This window comes from Pantherophis guttatus, chromosome 2, assembly GCF_059756535.1.
Source record: "Pantherophis guttatus breed Tessera chromosome 2, ASM5975653v1, whole genome shotgun sequence".
NCBI classification, from domain to species: Eukaryota; Metazoa; Chordata; class Lepidosauria; order Squamata; family Colubridae; genus Pantherophis; species Pantherophis guttatus.
The window spans coordinates 237905158-237927161 of NC_142064.1; the positions used below are offsets into that span (position 1 = coordinate 237905158).

The following is a 22004-nucleotide window of genomic DNA, read 5'->3' on the forward strand; positions in this document are numbered from 1 at the left end:
TACTGATTTGTATGCAGCTGAGCTTCTTTTTCACTGTATTTGTTAGGAATATCCCAAAAGTGTGAGTCAATTAAAAAAAAGGATCAAACTTCAAATATATATTGAGGATGGGTAATACTTATAATACAAATGTTAGGAAGATGGGAAATACTTTCAATAAACTTTGTAGATAGAATTTACTCTTCTGAAGATTTATTTAACATGATGATGGTTGTATGTTCCTGTTGAAAATAATGGTAGAATTCTCACAGAGTCTTAAATCAATCAAAATCTTCTCCAATTTGGTGCCTCCCAGATGTGCTGCTCTACAGCTTCTTCCACCCCCATCCCCATTACTTATAAGCCCCATTGAACTCTATTAATGGATAGATTAATGATATTTTAATGCTATTAAAAGCAAATATGCTTTAAGCAAAGTAAACATGGTCCATTTATTTAAGGTGAAGTTATAATCTCGATAACAAAACATTATTGTCGTTCAGTTTACTCTCTGTATCTTTTCATCGACTTCTTCAATTTCTAACATCTAGTTTACTGATAGTTACTTTCCGAGTACGTGGTGGCTAAGACGCAGAGCTTGTCAATCGAAAGGTCGGCAGTTCAGCGGTTCGAATCCCTAGTGCCGCGTAATGGAGTGAGCTCCTGTTACTTATCCCAGCTTCTGCCAACCTAGCAGTTCAAAGCACATAAAAAATGCAAGTAGAAAAATAGGGCCCACCTTTGGTGGGAAGGTAACAGTGTTACCTGCGGCTTTGGTATTTAGTCATGCCGGCCACATGACCACAGAGACGTCTTCAGACAACGCTGGCTCTTTGGCTTTGAAACGGAGATGAGCACCACCCCCTAGAGTCGGGAACAACTAGCACATATGTGCTAGGAGAACCTTTATCTTTACCTTTTTTTCAACTTTCCGGGTGTTGTGAGAAACTCACACTTTTCCTTAAGGCTTTGCAGGCAATAGAAAAAAGTTATAGCAAGTTGCACTGTTTCAAAAACAAGCTGTCGTCCCACAAGTCTGTATGCCTGCTTCAAATGAAATGAGCCCTTGATTGGTCATGAAGTGTGAATTTATTAGTAATGGTTTGACATAGACAGACAAAAGTTATGTGAAAGAAAACCGATCCTGGTAACTGTAATATCCATTTGTGTAGCCATATTTCTTATACCAGGTAAAATTACTTTATGCAAAAACATCTGGAAGAAGAAAAGCGAACCCTCCCACACGATATTACATTCATATTTGAGCAATAAAAATGAAGCCACAAAAAAATAGGAACTTGCTTATGCGTGGTAATGTTGGCTTTCCAAGGTGGTATAAACAATGTCGCAAATATCTTATCCTTGAGAAAATGCCTAAGGAATAAAGCCGCTTGCTTGCAACATTTCTTTTAATTCAATTTGCAGCGTGTCTGTTCACATGCACTTTTAAAGATAACATTCTGATGGCTCCTTAAAGGCCGTTTCAAATCCAGAGCGCAATCTTTCCCCAACACAGGTGGTGTTAATATAGGACAGCCCCCCCAGGCACTTATACAGCTTGTTCAGTGTCTGCCTCCATCTGGCAGTCGGTCCCATTCACAGAAAGATGTTGTAGTTGTGCCTGTGGGTGCTGTGGTCAATGCAGTGTGAAAAGCAAATTTCACCTCTCAGCAACATGTGTCATGTGTTAGGTCTTGTGGCAGAAACCAAGTTGTCCGTATGATTCCTAATAACTATTAATTCTTGGCTCTTCCTGTTTCTTTTCTCTTTTGCCTATTTATTTTATTTTTTTATTTTATTTTATTAAATTTCTATACCGCCCTTCTCCCGAAGGACTCAGGGCGGTGAACAGCCAGAAGATAAAACACAGAAATACAAAATTTAAAATAAATTAAAACGAATTAAATAATTTAGGCTGAATTTTAAAATAACCCATAATTAAACAGATTAAAATTTATGTTTAAAATTTAAATTTAAATTTAAATTTAAATTTAAAAAAGGAGAAGATTTAGGCCAGGCCTATGTGCGAATATTCCAGTTCTTAACACTCAGTAACACTGTACAGTGATCCAAGTTCAAAGTGCAACATGTGATTTGCTGCATGCCCAGACGCACACTTAATACTTGTTGGGAACACCATACTGTGCCTATTCCCCAGCTTCTGCATCTATTGCTGATGATAGTTGTACAAGGCTAGCAAAAGACATGGCTCCTTTAAGAATTTCCTGATAGGTAGTAGTGTTGTGCCTGGTATAGTCCAAATACATTTTTACCCTTTGGATTTGATTCTCTGCACAACCATAGCAGTTTACTTTTCTAATGCCTCAAATCATGGTTGTCTGGCAAGTAGTTTCTTTTTGGGACCAAATGTAGACATGATAGGAGCAACTCCCAGGCATTAATATGTCTGCACCAAAGCAGGAGAGGATGTTTATTCCTAACCTCAAATGTTATTTTTATTAATAGCATTAATAATAAAATTAATACAATCATTATTATTGATGACACAGTGGTGGCACAGCGGTTGCAATGCAGTGTTGCAGATGAACTCTGCATTCCATTGCCAGGAGTTCGAGTCTGACCAGCTCAAGGTTGACTCAGCCTTCCATCCTTCCGAAGTCGATAAAATGAAGAACCAGATTCTTGGGGACAATATGCTAATGTTGAAAATCACCCAGAGAGTGCTGTAAAGCACTATGGGGCAGTACTTAAGTCTAAGTGCTATTGCTATAAAAAACAACAACAATGAAAACATCTTAAATTGGCTGATATTCTTACCAGAGAATCAAAATTACATTCACCATGGAAGGCACTACTTTTTATTGGTGCTTGAAATGTCTACATTATCCCAATTATGCTTCTGTAAAGATAGTTTCATTTTAAATCATGGGCAATTCCAAAAACAAGCTTCAGTTTGACAATTTGGAACGACAATGTGCCTTCATTTTTTACTTTTCGTTTGGCTTTTTCTCCCTAAATTCAACATAAGATTTAATTCCGATATCCCTAAATTATAATTCATCTCCAAAGATTAAATCCTTGATATGATATAGCAGAGATCCAAGTATAATACAAGAAACACGTAAGAAAAGGGTTTTTTTTTTAAATGAAGAATGTGAATCAAGAAATTTTGCGAATTTAGAAACCAGCAAAAACTAGATGTTTCCCCTGTATCCCACAATATCATTATCATGCCAAATGTTTTCTCTGTTTGTCTGATTATTTGTTATGTTGTTTAGATAAACACAAACAAATAGAAAGTATAGCACCTGCAATAGCATATGATATTTACAGTACCTGTGTGCTTCAGCTGGTTTTCCTGATGAAACAGTCTTGTGTCCTATGGAATATGGTTGCTTTTTATAAAGTACAAATAAAGGAAATGTGTCATGTATCTGCTTGAATGGAACGGCTATGTATATTTTCCTTACTGTCTTGGTGTTTTTCTAATACAATATGAGCAAAGTTATGGTTACCATAAATATGTCTGACCGGCATATGTTATTGTGAGAAAATGCTAGCTCTTCTTCAAGCAGAACAATTCAATTTATGTTTAGCTGTAGATGTAATCTACTTAGCATTGTTGCTACAGAAATTCCACTTTTTTTGACCTGGAATTGTTGCATGTTTCCCATCTAATAATACATAGTTCAGGTAGTCCTCGACTTACAACAGTTCCTTTAGTGACCATTCAAAGTTACAATGGCACTGGGAAAAAATGATGACCTTTTTTCGAATTTACAACCATTGTAGCATCCTCATGGTCATGTGATCAAAATTCAAACACTTGGCAACTGACCCATATTTATGACAGTTGCTGTCCTGTGATCATGTGATCCCGTTTTGCAACCTTCTGACAAGCAAAGTCAATGGGGAAAGTCAGATTCACTTAACAACCGTGTTACTAATTTAACAACTGCAGTGATTCACCTAACTGGGACAAGAAAGATCATGGCATAGGACCCGGGTACCTTCGAGACCGACTTCTGCCACCAATAGCCTCCCACTGACCAGTCCGCCCCCACAGAGAGGGTCTCCTCAGGGTGCCATCGGCCAAGTTATGTCGGCTGGCGACACCCAGGGGGAGGGCCTTCTCTGTGGGAGCCCCAGCCCTGTGGAATGAACTGCCCCCGGAAATACGTAAGATCTCCTACCTCCGGGTGTTTCGCTGCGCACTGAAGACCCTGTTGTTCCACCAGGCCGGGCTATCAACATAATAATTTTAAATTGGGGTATTTTAATTTCTGGGATTTTAATTTGAGCCTAATCTATTTAATGATTTTAAATTTTAATTGTTGTTTTGTTTTGTGTTTTTAAATAGGCTATACACCGCCCTGAGTCCTTCGGGAGAAGGGCGGTATAGAAATATTATTATTATTATTATTATTATTATTATTATTATTATTATTATTATTATTATTATTATTATTATTATGAGCAAAACTCACTTAACAAATGTTTCACTTAACAGAAATTTTGCAATCAATTGCGGTTATAAATCAAGGACTATCTGTATATCTTGTGGACTACTGTCTGGTACATATGCAGAAATTGGAAAGTTTTCTCTGAATGCATTTATATAACAGGCAGAAGTGGCAGTACAGTGAAGTAAATAAATAGCAAAAATTAAGGAAGAATTCTCATTTACTTAACATGAGAAATACATTCTTTTTAAGACCCATGTTAAATAAAACAGATATCTTTTCTTCTTAGAACATTACATTGGGAAATATCAAGTGCCTCTGTAGTTTGCAGTGCATAAACTTAAAAATGTCTAGAAAAGCGTTTGTGAGAAAAGAGCGCATCGGAAGTGTTAGTACATAAATGTTAAATTCAGTTAAAAACAATTAAAATAAATAATTTAAAAGTTACTTTCAATGGTAGCTGTCAGAGCAAAGGGCAGCATACTCTGTCTTAATTTTGAATCACTGCAAGATTAATCTGTAACAATTATAAGTAAATTTTGACATACAATCTTAGCAAACGGCAGAAATATTTGAAAGAAACATTCATTCATGTAGTCTGGGTGCAAATCTTATGTATCATTAAGGGTAATAATGAATCCTTCACATTTTGCCAGAAAACAAATAGGTAGTTGATGTAATATTTTAGGAAGCACTGAAGAAAGAAAGGAGCACTGAATAATATCATATATAGGTCTCAGTTTGACAAACAACCACCTACTGCACTATAATGCAATGCATATATATATTTAAAAAACCACTAACCACAAAATGCCATTAAGATAGAAATATAGTAACTGAAAATGAGTGGCCTCTATTCCGAGGTGTCAAACTCACGGCCCACAGGCCGGATGTGTGACACACTGCCCATGCCAGGGGTGAAATGCTCCCGGTTTGGACCGGATTGCCTGATCCGGTAGCAATGGAGGCGGGTGGTTCGGAGAACCGGTAGCAAAAATCCCTGCTCCCACCCCCCCATGCCCAGCTGAGCTGCGTGATAATCAGAGGCTTTTTTTCTTTTAAATGCCTCTGACGATCCAAACTGAGTTGCCTGATCGGCAGAGGCTTTTTAAAAAGCCTCTGCCGATCAGGCAACTCAGCTTGGATCGTCAGAGGCATTTAAAAGAAAAAAAGCATCTGACGATCAGGCAACTCAGCTTGGATCGTCAGAGGCATTTGAAAGCATTTTTTTACAACCTCTTCACTGAAGAGGTTGTAGAAAAAAATGGTTTTAAAAGTAAAAGAAAAAAAATTGGCCACGTCCACCCAGTCACATTACCCCCTCACCAAGCCACGCCCACAGAATTGGTAGTAACAAATTTTAGATTTCACCACTGGGTCATGCCCACCTCCAGTTTAGCAAAGGAGGAAGAAAGTTGCAATACATCACGTGACGACAATGTGTCGTGGCGAGTTTGACACCCCTGCTCTATTCTCTCACCTTCTTAGCATGAACAATATATTTTCAGAAGTAAGAAAAGACAAACTAGTTAGACTTCCTCTGATGAACCCAAACCTAAGATCATCCATCAGCATGAATAGTCAGTATAGAAAACAGACATATCCTGCAAACCATTCTGATATGAATTTGAAACAGGTTAGGATAATCACCAGGACCTTCCACACTGGGGAAGTCATCCTTCTTTGAGAGCCTTATACAACCATTGAAAGTTAGAGATTTTCCTATAATTGTCCATGTCCAGTGGAATAAATGAAGGCTTCTTAAGACTAGTGATTACTTCTTTCAAACAGAATTGATTTTTCTCTCCTTCAGAGAGGTGTTATGATGTTAACACACACACACACACACACAGACGCACACACAGCTAATTGTGTGTCAGTATTCTCATATCAAATATGTTACTGACTCCAGGACTGAGGTATGCACAGTCAATATAAATCAATTCTTTTAATGGTTTTATTTTATGAATTACAGCCAGCCTCACCAACTCCTCTTCTGATTTTCATAGCCACAGAAAACCTAGTTAGGAGAAAACTGAACTCATAGATTCATCTATCCTCCTCTTCCTCCTCCTCCTCCTCTATAATCATACAGATAAATTATATATACAAGCATAAATGAGAATCAATGACAAAAATAAGCAAAGTGTTTGTTTAATTAGAATAAAATGAACCTAAGATACCAAATCAATCCCATTTCTTATGCATAAATTAGAGAACTATGCAGAGAGGAATAAATTTAACAAAGATAAGTAGAGTGTAATTCTGATAAGCTGAAAATCAAATCCATGTATAAAATGAAACATCAGCTTAGAAAACGCAAGTGGAGGTGAAGGAAGATGTGAAATTGTACAGCAGTGCTAAAAAAAATTATGTATGTGATATATAGATGTTAATCAGATTCCTATTATTTTTATTTTTTCTTATTAAAAATTAGAACACCAATAACACCAGTTAAGATGAAGTATTTAAAAAATACTATTACAAATACTGAAGTGAGCAGCTAGAATAAAAAAGAATTGGAAGAGAAGAGTCTATGAGCCAAGATTAAAGGGAATTAAATATCTAGAGCCTCAGAAAATAGAGGCTATAAGGAAGCGGTGATGACAGTATGCAAGTACGTGAAGAGACACTCAAAAGAAAAGAAAAGAGAAATTGTTCTTGTTAATTAGCAGTGAAATGATTAAAAATGCTAGAGCTTTAAATCTGCCCATTAAAGTATTCCTAATGTGACAATCTATTCTGGATATCTAGATACTGATGAAAATTGAATTGAATAGAGGGGGAAGGGGAAGAAAACATAACAAAGACAATTATACAGGTACTGGAATTGAAACACAAAGCAGGGTGATTTCATAATATCTCATGAAAAAGTCAGTTTTGTGTAAGTGTTAAGCCTACCTTGGGGGGTGGGGGGGGTAGGAATTTTTTCTTTTTAAAGTAGAAGCCACTTTTTGAGTACTATGTTGTTTTGTTTGCATATGATCGATTTACCCCAAAGTGTAGTTTGATTTTTCTCATGTGTGCTTTGACTGTAAAGAGTAGCAGCCTCTGGATCTTAATATCCACTCTCTATATCAGTGGTTCTTAAACTGGGAGTAATTATCCTTAAGGGGCTACTTTGGACATATCCTGGGAGTAATGGGAGCAATTTATAATGGTTGTTCGTGAGTCAAGGATCCAGTTTGGGGTTGCTGCTGCCAAGAGACGTGCGTAAGGCTGGTTTTTTGGTAATGAGTACCGACATTATTCAAGACCAGTGTTTGGGTCAAACAGTTTAAGAGACACTCCCCTATGTAGAGGCTTCTGTTTAAATGAGCAGAATTTACTTTTCATGCTATGTAACAGGCTGAGGTAGGAGGGATTTCAGGACTGAAGGACAGGGTCTCTTCTTCTCCCTAACACACAGAGATCTGATGTGTTTTATGGTATTTATACTTTTCAAAAGCAGATGGAATAGATTTACCACACTGTAGTTTGTTAATTGCAGGTCCAGAGAGTGTCATTTTTTTTTATCGGTTGACACCACTTGCTGCAAAGGCAAACTGAACTTATTCATAGAGAACTCTATATTTTGTTTGGCAGTTAGTTACTTGTTTTCTTGTAGTTGTTCCCCTGGATTAGATGACTAATGCAGATATGTATATGAGTTGCATCTTCTCTACTTGATTGCTCTGTGCATAATGATTGGGGGCTGCATGTTTGAAATAGTTGAAAAACATTTTGCTTTGAGATTATGTGAGTCAGAGTAATGTCATTTGTCTCGTCTGTTCCATGCTATTCTCAAGAGATAAATATCTTTGTAAGAACCTGTCCTTGGAACAGTCAAAACTTCCATTATTTTGATATTATTAGATAGAGTACATATTGCACATATAACCTTTCGCCTCTTGACCAAGCATGAATTTGAGGGAAAAAAGACGTGGGGATGCCTAGAACAGGGGTGTCAAACTTGTGTCATCACAGAGGCGTCACGTGATGTATCGGGACTTTTTTCCCCTTCGCTAAACCGGTCAGTGGGGGCAGCACATGACGCATCTGGCCCTCAGGCCACGAGTTTGACACCCCTGCCCTAGAAGGTGGTGAAAGTCTGTCCTTTTAGACCTTTGCACATTGTCAGATTTTTTTCTAAAAAAAATACATCCTAGCAATTACCAAATTGGTTTGGGTTATATTAGTAAACTTCCAAATTCCATATACTATCCGGACAGATCAAAGGTCGCATAATTGTGCAGATTCCTAGGTTTTTTCAATTCCTTAGTCAGGAAAGTTGTTACAAAACTGAACCTCAAAATGAATGTGGAAAAAGATCTCAAGTCTCTGTGTGAACTATTTTTAAAATTAATATTTCATATACAAGGGAGAGAACCACATTTTTCTTTTTAAATACATTTGAAAACTGAGATTTATAGGTTGATAAACCTCACCCAGTACCATACTCTTGCATGGCTATAAATTGCAGATAGATTTGCCTGATACCAGTGCTTACCTTGAACTTGAAGCATTTATTTGTTTTTGTCTTCTGTTCTTTCTAATTTATTTATTTATTTATTTATTAATCAAATTTCTATACCGCCCTACTCCCGAAGGACTCAGGGCGGTGAACAGCCAAGATAAAATACAGATAATACAAATATTAAAAAATCCCTTAAAATTATTAAATATTTTGGCCGAAACACAGATTAAAACACCCAATTTATAAAATCACGAATTAAAAAATTTAAAAGAGGAGAGTTAGGCCAGGCCAGCCTGCTGAAATAGAAAAGTTTTGAGAGCACGGTGAAACGTGCGCAGGTCCGGGATCCTCCGTATCTCTGGGGGGAGCTCGTTCCAGATGGTAGGTGCCCCTACAGAGAAGGCTCTTCCCCTGGGGGCTGCCAGTCGACACTGTTTGGCCGACGGCACCCTGAGGAGCCCCTCTCTATGGGAGCGTACTGGTCGGTGAGAGGCTATTGGTAGCAGAAGGCGGTCTCGTAAATACCCCGGTCCGATGCCATGGAGCGCTCTAAAGGTGGTAACCAAAACCTTGAAGCGCACCCGGAAGACCACCGGGAGCCAGTGCAGCTCGCGCAGGAGGGGGGTCACATGGGAGCGCCACATCGCTCCCATAACCACCCGCGCGGCCACATTCTGGACCAGCTGGAGCCTCCAGGTGCTCCTCAAGGGGAGCCCCATGTAGAGAGCATTGCAGTAGTCCAAGCGGGAAGTAACAAGAGCATGAGTGACCGTATTTAATGAGTCCCGATCCAGAAAGGGACGCAACTGGCGAATCAGGCGGACCTGATAAAAAGTCCCCCTGGCCAGCCCCCTGATTTTTATTCGTTCTGAAATATATTGTCATTTGTTGATACTTTTATTCACCAACAATATCTTGGATGTTGAAATATAGGTACTGTTGTCCACTGTTTCCATTATGGGAAAAAACAATTGTCCATACAGTTTTATTGAGTTGGAGTACTATTGAAGACTGTGGCATAGAGAAATATCATTGTTATTATTATTATTGTTGTGAAAATGATGCTACTTATTCTTTGTCTTGTTACCGGCTATAATTTCTGTTCCTCTTTATGTGTCTTGCGTGTAATACTGAGGGCATGATATATTTGATTTCCATTATGACTAAATGTATCATTTTTATTTGTCCTAATTATTTTTATTTCATTTATTCCAAACTATGTTAATTTCACGTATATTTCTAGAGGTTTTACCAAATGAATACACATTTTGGTGTACTTCTGCATTTTTATTTATTTATTTTTTTGTAACTTAATTTTGCAGGCGATGCAGATTTATGCAAGTGTTTCGGCATTAATAATCTTTTACATGTTTTTTGTATGACCGTATACATTTCATTTGTTTTGAAACTGCATTTCAAAATTAGGAGAATTATAAATATAGAAGAATAATAACTACATTTTGGTTGTCCTTTTGATTCAGAAATTGCAGATTCGTTAAATATGAACCAAGCAAATATTTCTGGCATGCCCAACTGACCCTCAATCATTCTCTATTCTTAAATGTGTAAGGCCGCAATCACAAGTGCGGTGAGCTTTTATGACTTCTGTTCAAAAATGTTTGTTTACATGCTGCACATCGAAGACTGTTGTGCTATGTGACTTGTGTTAGACTCAGTGAAATCTTAGCTATAGTGAAGCAACTAGCAAATTACACCACTGGCTTTCATGGATAATATGTGTGGCAATACACAGTCCTCTTAAGAAAAAAGCAAAATGGAAAGGGGTGGTAATGATTGCTGTTTGGAACTTTGTAAGATGATTGTCATAAAATCCTTTGTGGTTTAAGATCAGTATACTAACAGTATTTGACCATCTTTCTCTGTTTGTAGGTCATTTGCTTGCTTTCCCACTACTGTGTTTTTTTAATATATTGTATTGTTACTATTTTTGTTCTGTTGTGTTTTACACTGTATTAATTTGTGGTTGTGTGATGCGTAAAGATACTGGAACCATTGAAGCAGCTTATAAATTGATAAAGTGATTAAAGTTTGATTGTCCATTTAAATTAGTATGCCTGAATATAGTGTTAACCAGTGTTGTAATGGAATGTGTGGATGACCTTGGGGGACAAGAGAAAGAGATGCTGCCTAGGAAACAATCAGACATGAGAGGGAGGAGGTCCCAAGGGGTTAATGGTCAGAGAAAGAAACTTAGGAAGGACCCACCCTAACTGATCAGACAGTTAAAGGTGGTGACAGGAAGCCTTTAGACTAGCAAGATTCTGTTAATGTAACCTTACAAATAGCATTAGCTCATCTAATCATGTTTCCTGTCTGCGTTACTCGGGGGGGCTGACAAGTGTATTGGATTCTTTCCATGTCCACATGACTGTTAACTCCGTTAAATCCAGTAAAAGTTGTTCCTTCAATGTAGAAAATCAGAAAAAGAAATCTGGAACCAGATACCTCTCTACAAAATACACATCTATGTCAGTGGTGGATTTCAAAATTTTTTACTACCGGCTCTGTGGGTGTGGCATGGCATTGCTTGGTGGGCGTGGCTTGGTGGGTGTGGCGGGGAAGGATACTGTAAAATCTCCATTCCCACCCCACTCCAGGGGAAGGTTACTGAAAAATCTCCATTTCCTCCCGATCACCTGGGACTCGGGAGGTAGAGAATAGATGTGGGCGGAACCAGTCAAAATGTTTACTACCGGTTCTCTGAACTACTCAAAATTTCCACTACCGGTTCTCCAGAACTGGTCAGAACCTGCTGAAACCCACCTCTGATCTATGTGCTCTGGGAGAGCATAACTCTTTCATCTCTTAGTTTCTTCTTAGTTTCTCAAGACATTGATTATGTTTGGATCTGAATTTATTTATTTATTTATTTGATTTGTATACCGCCCTACTCCCGAAGGACTCAGGGCGGTGAACAGCCAACAATAAAATACATAAATACACAAAATTTAAAAACCCGATAAAATCAAATTAAACTTTTTGGCCCAGACAAATTAAAATACCCCAATAATTTAAAAACAGATTAAAATTTACATATTTTAAAAAGGGAAGAGATCAGGCCAAGCCCGCTTGATGGAATAAAAAGGTCTTCACAGCACGGCGGAAGGAGCGCAGATCCGGGATCCTCCGTATCTCCGGGGGGAGCTCATTCCAGATGGTAGGTGCCCCCACAGAGAAGGCTCTCCCCCTAGGGGCCGCCAGTCGACACTGTTTGGCTGACGGCACCCGGAGGAGTCCCTCTCTATGAGAGCGTACTGGCCGGTGGGAGGCTATTGGTGGTAGTAGGCGGTCCCGTAAATAACCAGGCCCTAAGCCATGGAGCGCTTTAAAGGTGGTAACCAAAACCTTGAAGCGCACCCGGAAGACCACCGGGACCAGTGCAGCTCGCGCAGGAGAGGTGTTACATGGGAGCGCCATGTCGCTCCCATTACCACCCGCGCGGCCGCACTCTGCGCCAGTTGGAGCCTCCGGGTGCTTCTCAAGGGGAGCCCCATGTAGAGAGCATTACAATAGTCCAGGCAGGAGGTGACGAGGGCATGAGTGACCGTGCGTAACGAGTCCCGATCCAGAAAGGGACGTAACTGGCGAATCAGGCGGACCTGATAAAAAATCCTCCCGGTCACGGCCGTCAAGTGCTCTTCTAAAGACAGCCGTGAATCCAGGAGGACGCCCAAGTTGCGAGCCCTCTCCGTGGGGGCCAATGATTCGCCCCCAATAGTCAGTGATGGCGTCAACTGGCTATATCGGGACGTCGGAAACCACAGCCACTCGGTCTTGGATGGGTTGAGCCTGAGCCTGTTCCTCCCCATCCAGATCCGTACGGCCTCCAGGCACTGGGACATCACTTCAAGGGCATCGTTGGGGTGATCCGGGGTGGAGATGTACAGCTGGGTGTCATCAGCGTACTGATGGTACTCCACCCCGAAACCACGGATGATCTCGCCCAGCGGCTTCACATAAATGTTGAACAGGAGAGGTGAGAGGACCGACCCTTGCGGCACCCCACATATGAGGGGCCTCGGGGTCGACCTCTGTCCCCCTGTCAACACGGACTGCGACCGGTCAGAGAGAAAGGAGGAGAACCACCGCAACACAGTGCCTCCCACCCCTAACTCTTCCAACCGGTGCAGCATGATACCATGGTCGATGGTATCAAAAGCCGCTGAGAGATCTAACAGGACCAGGACAGAGGAGCACCCCCTGTCCCGAGCCCTCCAGAGATCATCAACCAACGCGACCAATGCCGTTTCCGTGCTGTACCCGGGCCTGAAGCCCGACTGGAACGGATCCAGATACGTCGTTTCATCCAGGTGAATAGGGTGAGAAGATCTATGTGATGACTTAATTATCTTACAGGGGCATCAGTCAACCAGTTATGGTAGAGTAGGAATTTCTGTTAGATTGGCCTCCTTCTCATGAAACCTATGCTAGCTAAACCAAGAAAATAAAATGGATGAGAAAACATGTTTATTCACTAACCCTGTTCTTCTGTCACTCGTTTCTGATAATCTAAATAGAATGTCAAGTAACCCAGTGGAGTACTAAGTATATGTAGAATTGCTATTCTATGGATTAGTAGATTCAGTATGATTCAGTTTAGAATGATCAAATTCTTTGTTTAAATGTTAAGTATATAATTTTCTCATTACATTATAAGAAGAGAACTTCTGCAATGTAATTGTACTCTGTGTCTTGATAAACTGACTGAATTCCAGTATGTTGTCCAGACATGTCTACTATTTTAAGCAAGAGTTTGCAGGGGTAAACTTACCTTTCCTGTTAAAAAAAATGAGATTAGTTTCAATCCGTAAGAAAATATTACACAGATTTTGTATTGATATAGATCCCTTAAGAACAGAATTCACAGCTACTATTCTAATTCTCTACTTCCCATTTAAACAGAAACATCCATCTTTTTATATTTTATAAAAAAAACTCAAATCCTATAAATAATTGAGATACAATAAAGATAGTATCTAATAATGCCATCTATTCCTGTCACTTCGGAGCAGATATGCATCTATAATCGAATTTTTAGCCTAGTAAAAGATGTAAGTCATTCCATTATATGGACTGGAAGTTGTTGTTTGCCATTGCATGTATATGTTTAAATAGTCATGTCATCTATGTTAATCTTAGTGGCTGATTATTTTCCGTTATGATTCCTTAAAGACAGTATAGATAGTCCTCAACTTACAACAATTGAGCCCAAAATTTATGTTGTTAAATGAGACATTTGTTAAGTGAGTTTTGCCCCATTTTATGACTCTTCTTGCCACATTTGTTAAGTGAATCACTGCAGTTCTGAAAGTAGTAACACGGCTGTTAAGTCGTCTGGTTTCCCCATTGACAGAAGGTCACAAAAGGAGATCATGTGACTCTGGGACACTGTAACCATCATAAATGTGAGTCACTTGTCAAGCATCTGAATGTAAATCACATGACCATGGGGCTGCTACAATGGTTATAAGTGTAAAAAATGGCCCTAAGTCACTTTTTTCTGTGTCATTGTTACTTTGAAAGGTCACTAAATGAACTGTTGTAAGTCAAGAACTACCTGTAAAAAGAAATCTTGGTGCAATTTTGCCACAATATAACACAGTCAATTGTTACACATTCCCTGTATTTGAAGGCATTTGGAGAAACAAATATGGTGTGTTTGGTATTTGTTTGGAAAAGCACCAGGAAATCTTTATGACATAGACCGGACTGGGTAGTCAAAAATAAAAACAAGGCAGTTGGAAGCCATTTCTATACTGCTGCCACGAAATCTACATTGGCCACTTATAATCTGCATCCAGTTATTGTCAATTTTTTGTTTTTAATTTAGGATGTGATAGATATATTTCTTCTGTTTATCTGTCTCTGGTTTCCTTCCTTCCTTCCTTCCTTCCTTCCTTCCTTCCTTCCTTCCTTCCTTCCTTCCTAGATTTTTCAAGGCAGACATGAAAAAAGTAACATTATCAGTGTCTGACAAAAATCAATCAAAACAATCACGATTTCCACAAAGTATATTTTGTATAAAAATACAATTTTTTAATTGTACATGCTGCTTATTCTTTGAATGAGTATTTTAACATAAAGTTAAGTGCTAGTTATTCCAATTTAATTTAGTTAGATAATGTCATAGAAAATATCAGAAATATAAATGAATAATTACACAATTCTCCAAAAGTTAATATATTTTATACTGGAAGGCAAGGACCAGCATTCGAGCAGAATACAGTTAATGTTTTTTTTAAAAAAAAAATAAGTAATAAATAAAGTATTGTGGCAAAATTACACAATTTATAAGTTGCTGGCCTTATAATTACTGCATCTTGTAGTTTTTATGGTTGTAATAGAAAAATGTAAAAGTTGCAAGAGCTGATCATAGCTACACATTTTTATTGACCTAAAGGGCCTGATAATTCATTACGGCAATCAATTGATAACAAGAAAACCAATTAAATCATTCAATGTTTAGAAGAGCTGATTATGAGTAACATCAGTTATAAAAGCTTCTGAGTAACATCAGTTATAAAAGCTTCTCCAGTGATACTTGTTTTAAATAAATCATCTAACTTTAGTATAAAATTGTTGATGTAAGTATTAAAATCCTCTGCTCTCTCTTTCTTCATATTCTAAAACAGTATTTACTTCCCTACATCTACCCCAGCATTGTTTTTGAAAGACATTTTTATTTACACAAATGGGACTTTATGAGTTACTTAAATTAATATTGTGCTCATCAAAACTTTAGCCTTCTGTGAAAAGTATCACTTGTTTTTAACATTTTTCCTCTTATTCCTATCTGTTAATTCTAGAAGACAGAGATCATTCATTCAACAATGCTCTTTTATTTTGTTTCCAATGGTCATTTTTATAGCAATGGTTATTAAAAATGGAATTCACATTGTTTGCTCTTCCAACACAATCACCAGAGCCAATCTATTACTGTTACTTTCCAGGATCCCATCCCAAACATCCTGTTTACTAACAACTTTGCTATGGTTCAGACAGTAAAAATACAGCTGTTCCACTAACATTAGTGTGTATTCCAGGTTTCCAGTAGAGTCAGGGCATGTATGCTGTCCTTTCCTCCTTTAATTTTTTAAAAATTATTCACAAGTATATTCAACTGAATTATTGTAATCACTCCAAATAGCAACTGAATAGACCCTTAGATTCTGCTTTTTGTAGTCCAAATCTGATGTCCTTTGCACTCTAGCACACTGACTGATTTAAAAAGAATGTTGTCTCTGCTATTACGATATAGCTTACTTTAAATACTATAATGTTATTAACTATAATGATAACTTATTTCATAATATCTGAATATAAGGTTTATCAAGTCTTCACATGAATTACAGTGGAAGCTTAAGGCAAATGAATAATAACAAAATGGTTATTGGAGCCATCTTGAACCAATGTTGTTGGCAAATATACTTCTGTGATAGTTTAGAGATAAGACTGCTAATTGGTGGTGTGCAAGAGGCAAATTCTAGAAACAAAACTGAAACATTTATAAATAATTCTTGTGAGTATATTTTAAACCAAAAACTCTTCACTAATCTTAATAGTATTGGGCAAAGCTTTCTGTTAAAAATAAGAGGAATGGGGGTAAAAAAAATTAAAGGTGCTTTATATATAAAAGTCATTTAAAATTATGGGAATTATCAAAAAAATAATACCACAGTTGAATAAAGATACTTAGGAATAATAATAAATGCAACAGATTCATTTCCCTTACTATTTTGTGTTCAGACAGATTCCTTCTTCCTCAGGCTTAATTTTTATTTTGGCTTATGGAAAACAGCAATGTTGCTCCAAAATATGTATTAATGATTCTTATTACCCATGAAAATGTTATTGACTTCGATACTGTAATCAAAATTTTAGAAGTTCGGTGTTTGGCTGATAACTGAACAAAGATACAGAATTTTTTTTTGTACAAACAAAAGTGTCTTATTTTGATACAATTTTTAAGCATCTTAAAAATGGAGTATATTTCATTTTTTTTTCAACTTTTGTTAAGACTTCTGATTCATAGATGTGATACATTCAATTCATCAATAAAGTTTTGGAATGTTCTCTTGTAAACCTGTATTGCATGACCCAAAATAATTTGCTTGTTCGTCAGTATTTTGTACTGTTACTGGATTATATTGATAAATATGTTTTCAAACACCAAAGCAAGCTTACTTAAAGTTTCACATGATAATGGTTTCCTCTCTTCAGCCTTTTAATTATTCTTTCAGTTTATCTCATGAAGAACCCTCTCACAGTCATCCGCTTTATGGGCACGGAGTATGCAAATGGCCGGGCTGCGAAGCAGTATGTGAAGATTTCCAGTCTTTTTTAAAGTAAGAAATCTTATTCTATTCTATTCTATTCTATTCTACTCTACTCTACTCTACTCTACTCTACTCTATTCTACTCTACTCTACTCTACTCCATCCCATCCCATCCCATCCCATCCCATCCCATCCCTATCTAATATCTGTCTGTCTGTCTATCTGTCTGTCTTATCTACATGCAATTGTGTCTGAATAAGTATGTGTACATGTGGATGTACAAATGTGTATTGCTGTGTTATTGGTATTGTTAAATGTGGTAAAGCTGTAGGATGAGCTATTATATACCTGCTTCTCTAACTGGGTTAGAGCTGTACAGTATGTATTTACAATGGGCACATACTGTACAGGATGTGAATCCCTTTGTTCATAGTGGAGGGTACAGCATCCCAAGATGTACTCTGAGTTTAATTACTTACTTTGGAGTTCTGAATACTTTCATTCCCTTCTATCTGTGATTTTTGTCCTGCCTGTTGGTATATCAAGTAAGGCCATCTACTGTCCAGAGCAAACTTTGCCTCCTTGACATGATAACGGCCGGATGGGAGTATTTCCCAAATGTCAAGGATCAGAGACTATCAGAAATGATGCTGAAAAATCCCAAATGGGTGGAAAAAGATAATAGTGGAATCCTTTGTGCTCTTTGAGCATGGTTGTTTGCTTACAGACATTACATTACCCAACTAGGTAACATCATTAGTACTGATGATGTTACCTAATTGGGATAATGAAATATCCCAACCTCATAGAGCATGAAGGATTCCTCTTTTGAACCCTGAATTACAGAAATCCACTTCTTTTGGAAGGATAGTAGTACACGTAATACTGTGTGATACATATATACACAAATATACTAAGGTCGTTATTTTACAAAAGGAAGTAAGCTTTGTAACCAACATCTAAGCTTGATAGTTTTGGACTTGTAATTCTGCGAAGTTTGGTAGGAACAGGAACAGTTATAATTGAAATACATTTAAAAATTAAATCATTTATGAATTATAGATGGAAGCTTGCTGGTAAAACTAAGGAATGCTTGTGTGAAAGAAACATTTTAGGCACACACTGCAATGTTTTCACAAGTGTTTTTATCATGGTAACATCTTGTTTACTTTAGTTGCTTGCCTAAAACTACTTGGAACATGTTAAGAAAACATTTCAGGAAAGCTTCTAAAAGAGGCTTTTGTTTAGCAGCAACTGCAAGGCTACTCAGCTCACAAAGGTGTTAACTTTCAACCCCTTAAGCACTTCCACATGAAATTCCAGAAACTATGCTTGTGGTTTTAGAGAGAGAAAAGTACGCATAAGGATACCTGCTTAAAGAAAGCTGGAAATCAGAACTTGCTTCAGATGCATTAATGACTGCTGTCTGCAGATCAGAACGTTTTCAACTGAAGTTATCTTTAAGCTTAATTGAACTACATCGAGGTTAAAATTGTTCAACATTAAAAGAAAAAGACTCAGGGATGGAAACTTCCAAAGGCATATACGATTGTTTATTTCATACATACAAAGGCATATACGATTGTTTATTTCATCTTTCCCAATTCATTTTGTAAACTGACCACCAGCTAAAGGTGGGGTTTTTCTTATTCATCCCCTTTTAAATGCTGGCAGACAACAAATATGTAGGAAAGTTGATCAACATAACTATACTATCAACAAAATGTTAATTCGTTCTATTCCCTGGTATGTGGAACATGTCAAATCGGAATTCAGATTTGAATGTCACAGATTTTACAGCATCCTGATTAACCTTGCTGACATTGTAATAAAGTTCAAGACCTAAGTAATAGTTGCATCACTTACAAAGGTCAGAATGGTCTAAATACCACACTGCCCTCTAGTGATCTCTATAATATTCGGAAAAAAAGTTTGGAGAGAAAAGACCCAGAGGTGCCTTTACAGATAATTTTATAGTGTGTTATTTTTGTAGAACAACAGGGTTAGTTTGTGGCCATCGTGCTAATTTGTTTGGTCAATTTCCTAGATGAATGGATACCTTTTGTTTTATGTTGTATGCTCTTGGAACTAACCCTGTTCTTTGCAATCAATGAGAATTTTAGATATTTGGTTTATGTCTCTTAGTCTTAAGGTTCATTTCCGGTATCAGAAGGCATTACTTAAGAGACAGCGATCATCTTTGTTTCGTACTTTTTACTGACACTATCTCCCACATTATTGCTGTGTCTAAATGGTAAAATTTATGATTAGTAATAGTGTCAAAAAAAAGTCTGAGACAGCAATTTTCCTTTCAATAAAAGTAGTTAAAAACCTTTTAGAAAAATCCATAATTTTGATTGCTGGTACTTCATAAATGTATAACTGTACTTTTTAGCTGTCTCTTTAGGGAAAAATGAGTTTTATCACCTGCGGTACCTGGGTTAATGAAATTGTATGTTGGAATCCAGCCAGAATGAGAGATGAGATCATTTGGTGGTACTAGGATTAGCAACAAGTTTCATACAAGATTGTGATTCCTTAAACCGGGAATTATTATTATAGCAATGACTTTTTTGTTCAATTTAGAATAGAATTTTGTTCTATTTAGAATTTTTGCGTTTTGAAACAGGACTGAAAGATTACAATGAGGGTACAGACATTAAGCAAGATCAGCAAACTAAAATATAAATAGGGATGTTGTTGTTTAATGGAAATTGATTAGTTGGATTTTTGAAACTCCATTTTCTGTCCAGTCCTTTATAAAAATCGTACTCGTAGTTCAAATTTTAAATAACTGCCATTCCCCACCCCCCACCCCCACCCCCCGCATCTAATTGTTTGTGTGGATATTATCCATCCAGGAAATCTCTTATTAAACAAATATAAATCCAACAGGATCTTTTTTTTTTTAACACAGTCCAGGATATTGAAGATTTTTTCCCCACCTGTACAAGTATTTATTTTACGTGTGCTGCATGCTTTCAAAGAAAGAAAATCAGCTGTCAAAATGGACTGTTTTAGTTCAAGGAGAAGCATTTGATTTACTGCTTCTTTAACCTTAGTTTTCTTCGCACAAGCATATACGCTGTGTGTGTGTGTACTGTGTTTGTATATTTCATTCATATGGTGTGTGCCCTGACACAGAAGTTTAAATTTAAGCCTGTGTCTTGAAGGGTGTTTTGAGTTGTTTAAGCAGTGCAAGATTCTGAAAAGCTGTCACGAGAAGATGTTAGTTTGAAATGCGCCTAGAATCTCTAACCAAGGCTGTTGTAAAAAGCTAAAGTATTTGCTTGGTAATAAATAGTTAGAAATGCTTCCTGTTAATTATTTTGTCCCAAAAGTAATCTTAGATTAACTCAAAATATAATTCAGTAAGCTAACTTAGACAAACACATCTGAAACTTCCTCATATTGCTGTTTGGTGACATAGGATGTGTGTGTTTTTAATTTTAAAGATGACACTTGTCTGCCTATGTACCCCATCCTGTGGAATACAATGTTGTTTAAACACACTGCCACATCTGCATTTGATTTGCCGAACTTGATGTAAATGATTATACTAGAATTTTGATGACTCGACAATAGAATGTGTGAAAAACAGAATTGGTTAAGCTGCCCATTTTACAATTCAATAATAATAACTACTGTGCCATAAAAATGTGTTTTAATGTTAGCCTGTTGTTTTTGCTTGCTGTGTGCTAGCATGCTTTTTATGCTTGCATTATCTGAGGTTTAAAAAAGTGACACATGCCAACATTCATACCCATTCCTGATGTCTCCACACTTCCCTAGCCTTTTTATTTCAATGGCATTTCACTGGGGCTGCATTAGAGGCCATTTGAATATTTCATTTCCTATTAATTATGCACTGTGACTCTCAGTGTCATTATAAAAAAGAGCCTAATGTAACAAAGGATGAAAAGAACCATCAAGCAGTGTGACCAAAAGAAAATATTCCAAAGCTTGTCACGTATGACCGGCTTAACATCTCTAATTTGAAATCCATTGCATTCATCTTAAATTAAAGCTTAAGGATTCTACCTTTACCTTGTTTCCTTTGCTGCGTGTTTTAGGTGGCTGAATTTTTAGTTTAAAATATTAATGGATTCGGAGGCTAGAAAGTCTTTTTTTTTTGTCATGAAAATATGCACAGCATTAAGTATTTAGTTGTATCTGTAATTTTTGCATTTCACCTTTACACCCAGTTTAAAGATGTAGCTGTTAATGAGAACTGTGCACTTCAGTTAATAGGTTAATAGCTATTAACTATTCAGCTAATAATTCTTAACTATTAATCACCACAACACGCTCTTTCTCTTTCCGTTTATTGGTGTTAGGAAAGAGAAATGTAATTGTAAAGTGTTAATCTATGAGAAAGAAGGGACAAAAAGGAAGAGTGTTTCCTGTTCATGATGACAGTGGCAATAATAGTAATATTGGGCAATGTTTGGGCAACTTCCGTATATGTTAGAGATATAACAATCCATGAAGTCAGCATGTATGTATTGTTAGGATTTTTTATTTTAAAATAATGAAAAGCATAAGAAATTAGTGACAACAAGCCCTCATTTTAACAGATTGTGGATTTCAGTATCCCAATTTACAAAATCCTGGTTTTGTTTGAATTTCAGACAATAGTAGATTTTGTCCCAAACAAAGATAGATTTGTTGCATGACAGGTAACACCAACCAATGCACATAGTGGTATCGCTACCAATATAAAAGATTTTCTTACATCCAAGTGTTATTTTAGGATTGAAACATCCAATGCATCATTTCATGGCCGTTCAGCTTTAACAGACACGCTTTTCCCCATATTGTTTCATTATATCAAGAGAAACAATAATC

The 22004-nt window shown here is 37.2% G+C and overlaps 1 protein-coding gene across 39 annotated transcripts in view; it reads left to right on the forward strand.

The window, feature by feature from the left end:
- Window positions 1-22004, forward strand: part of FOXP1 (forkhead box P1) — a 631964-nt gene that overhangs the window by 564071 nt on the left and 45889 nt on the right. For all 39 annotated transcript variants that reach the window (XM_034440573.3, XM_060684181.2, XM_034440574.3 and 36 more), the window contains one exon: window positions 17121-17225. In XM_034440573.3, coding sequence (XP_034296464.1) covers window positions 17121-17225 — 105 coding nt within the window. The remainder of the gene's footprint in view (window positions 1-17120; window positions 17226-22004) is intronic.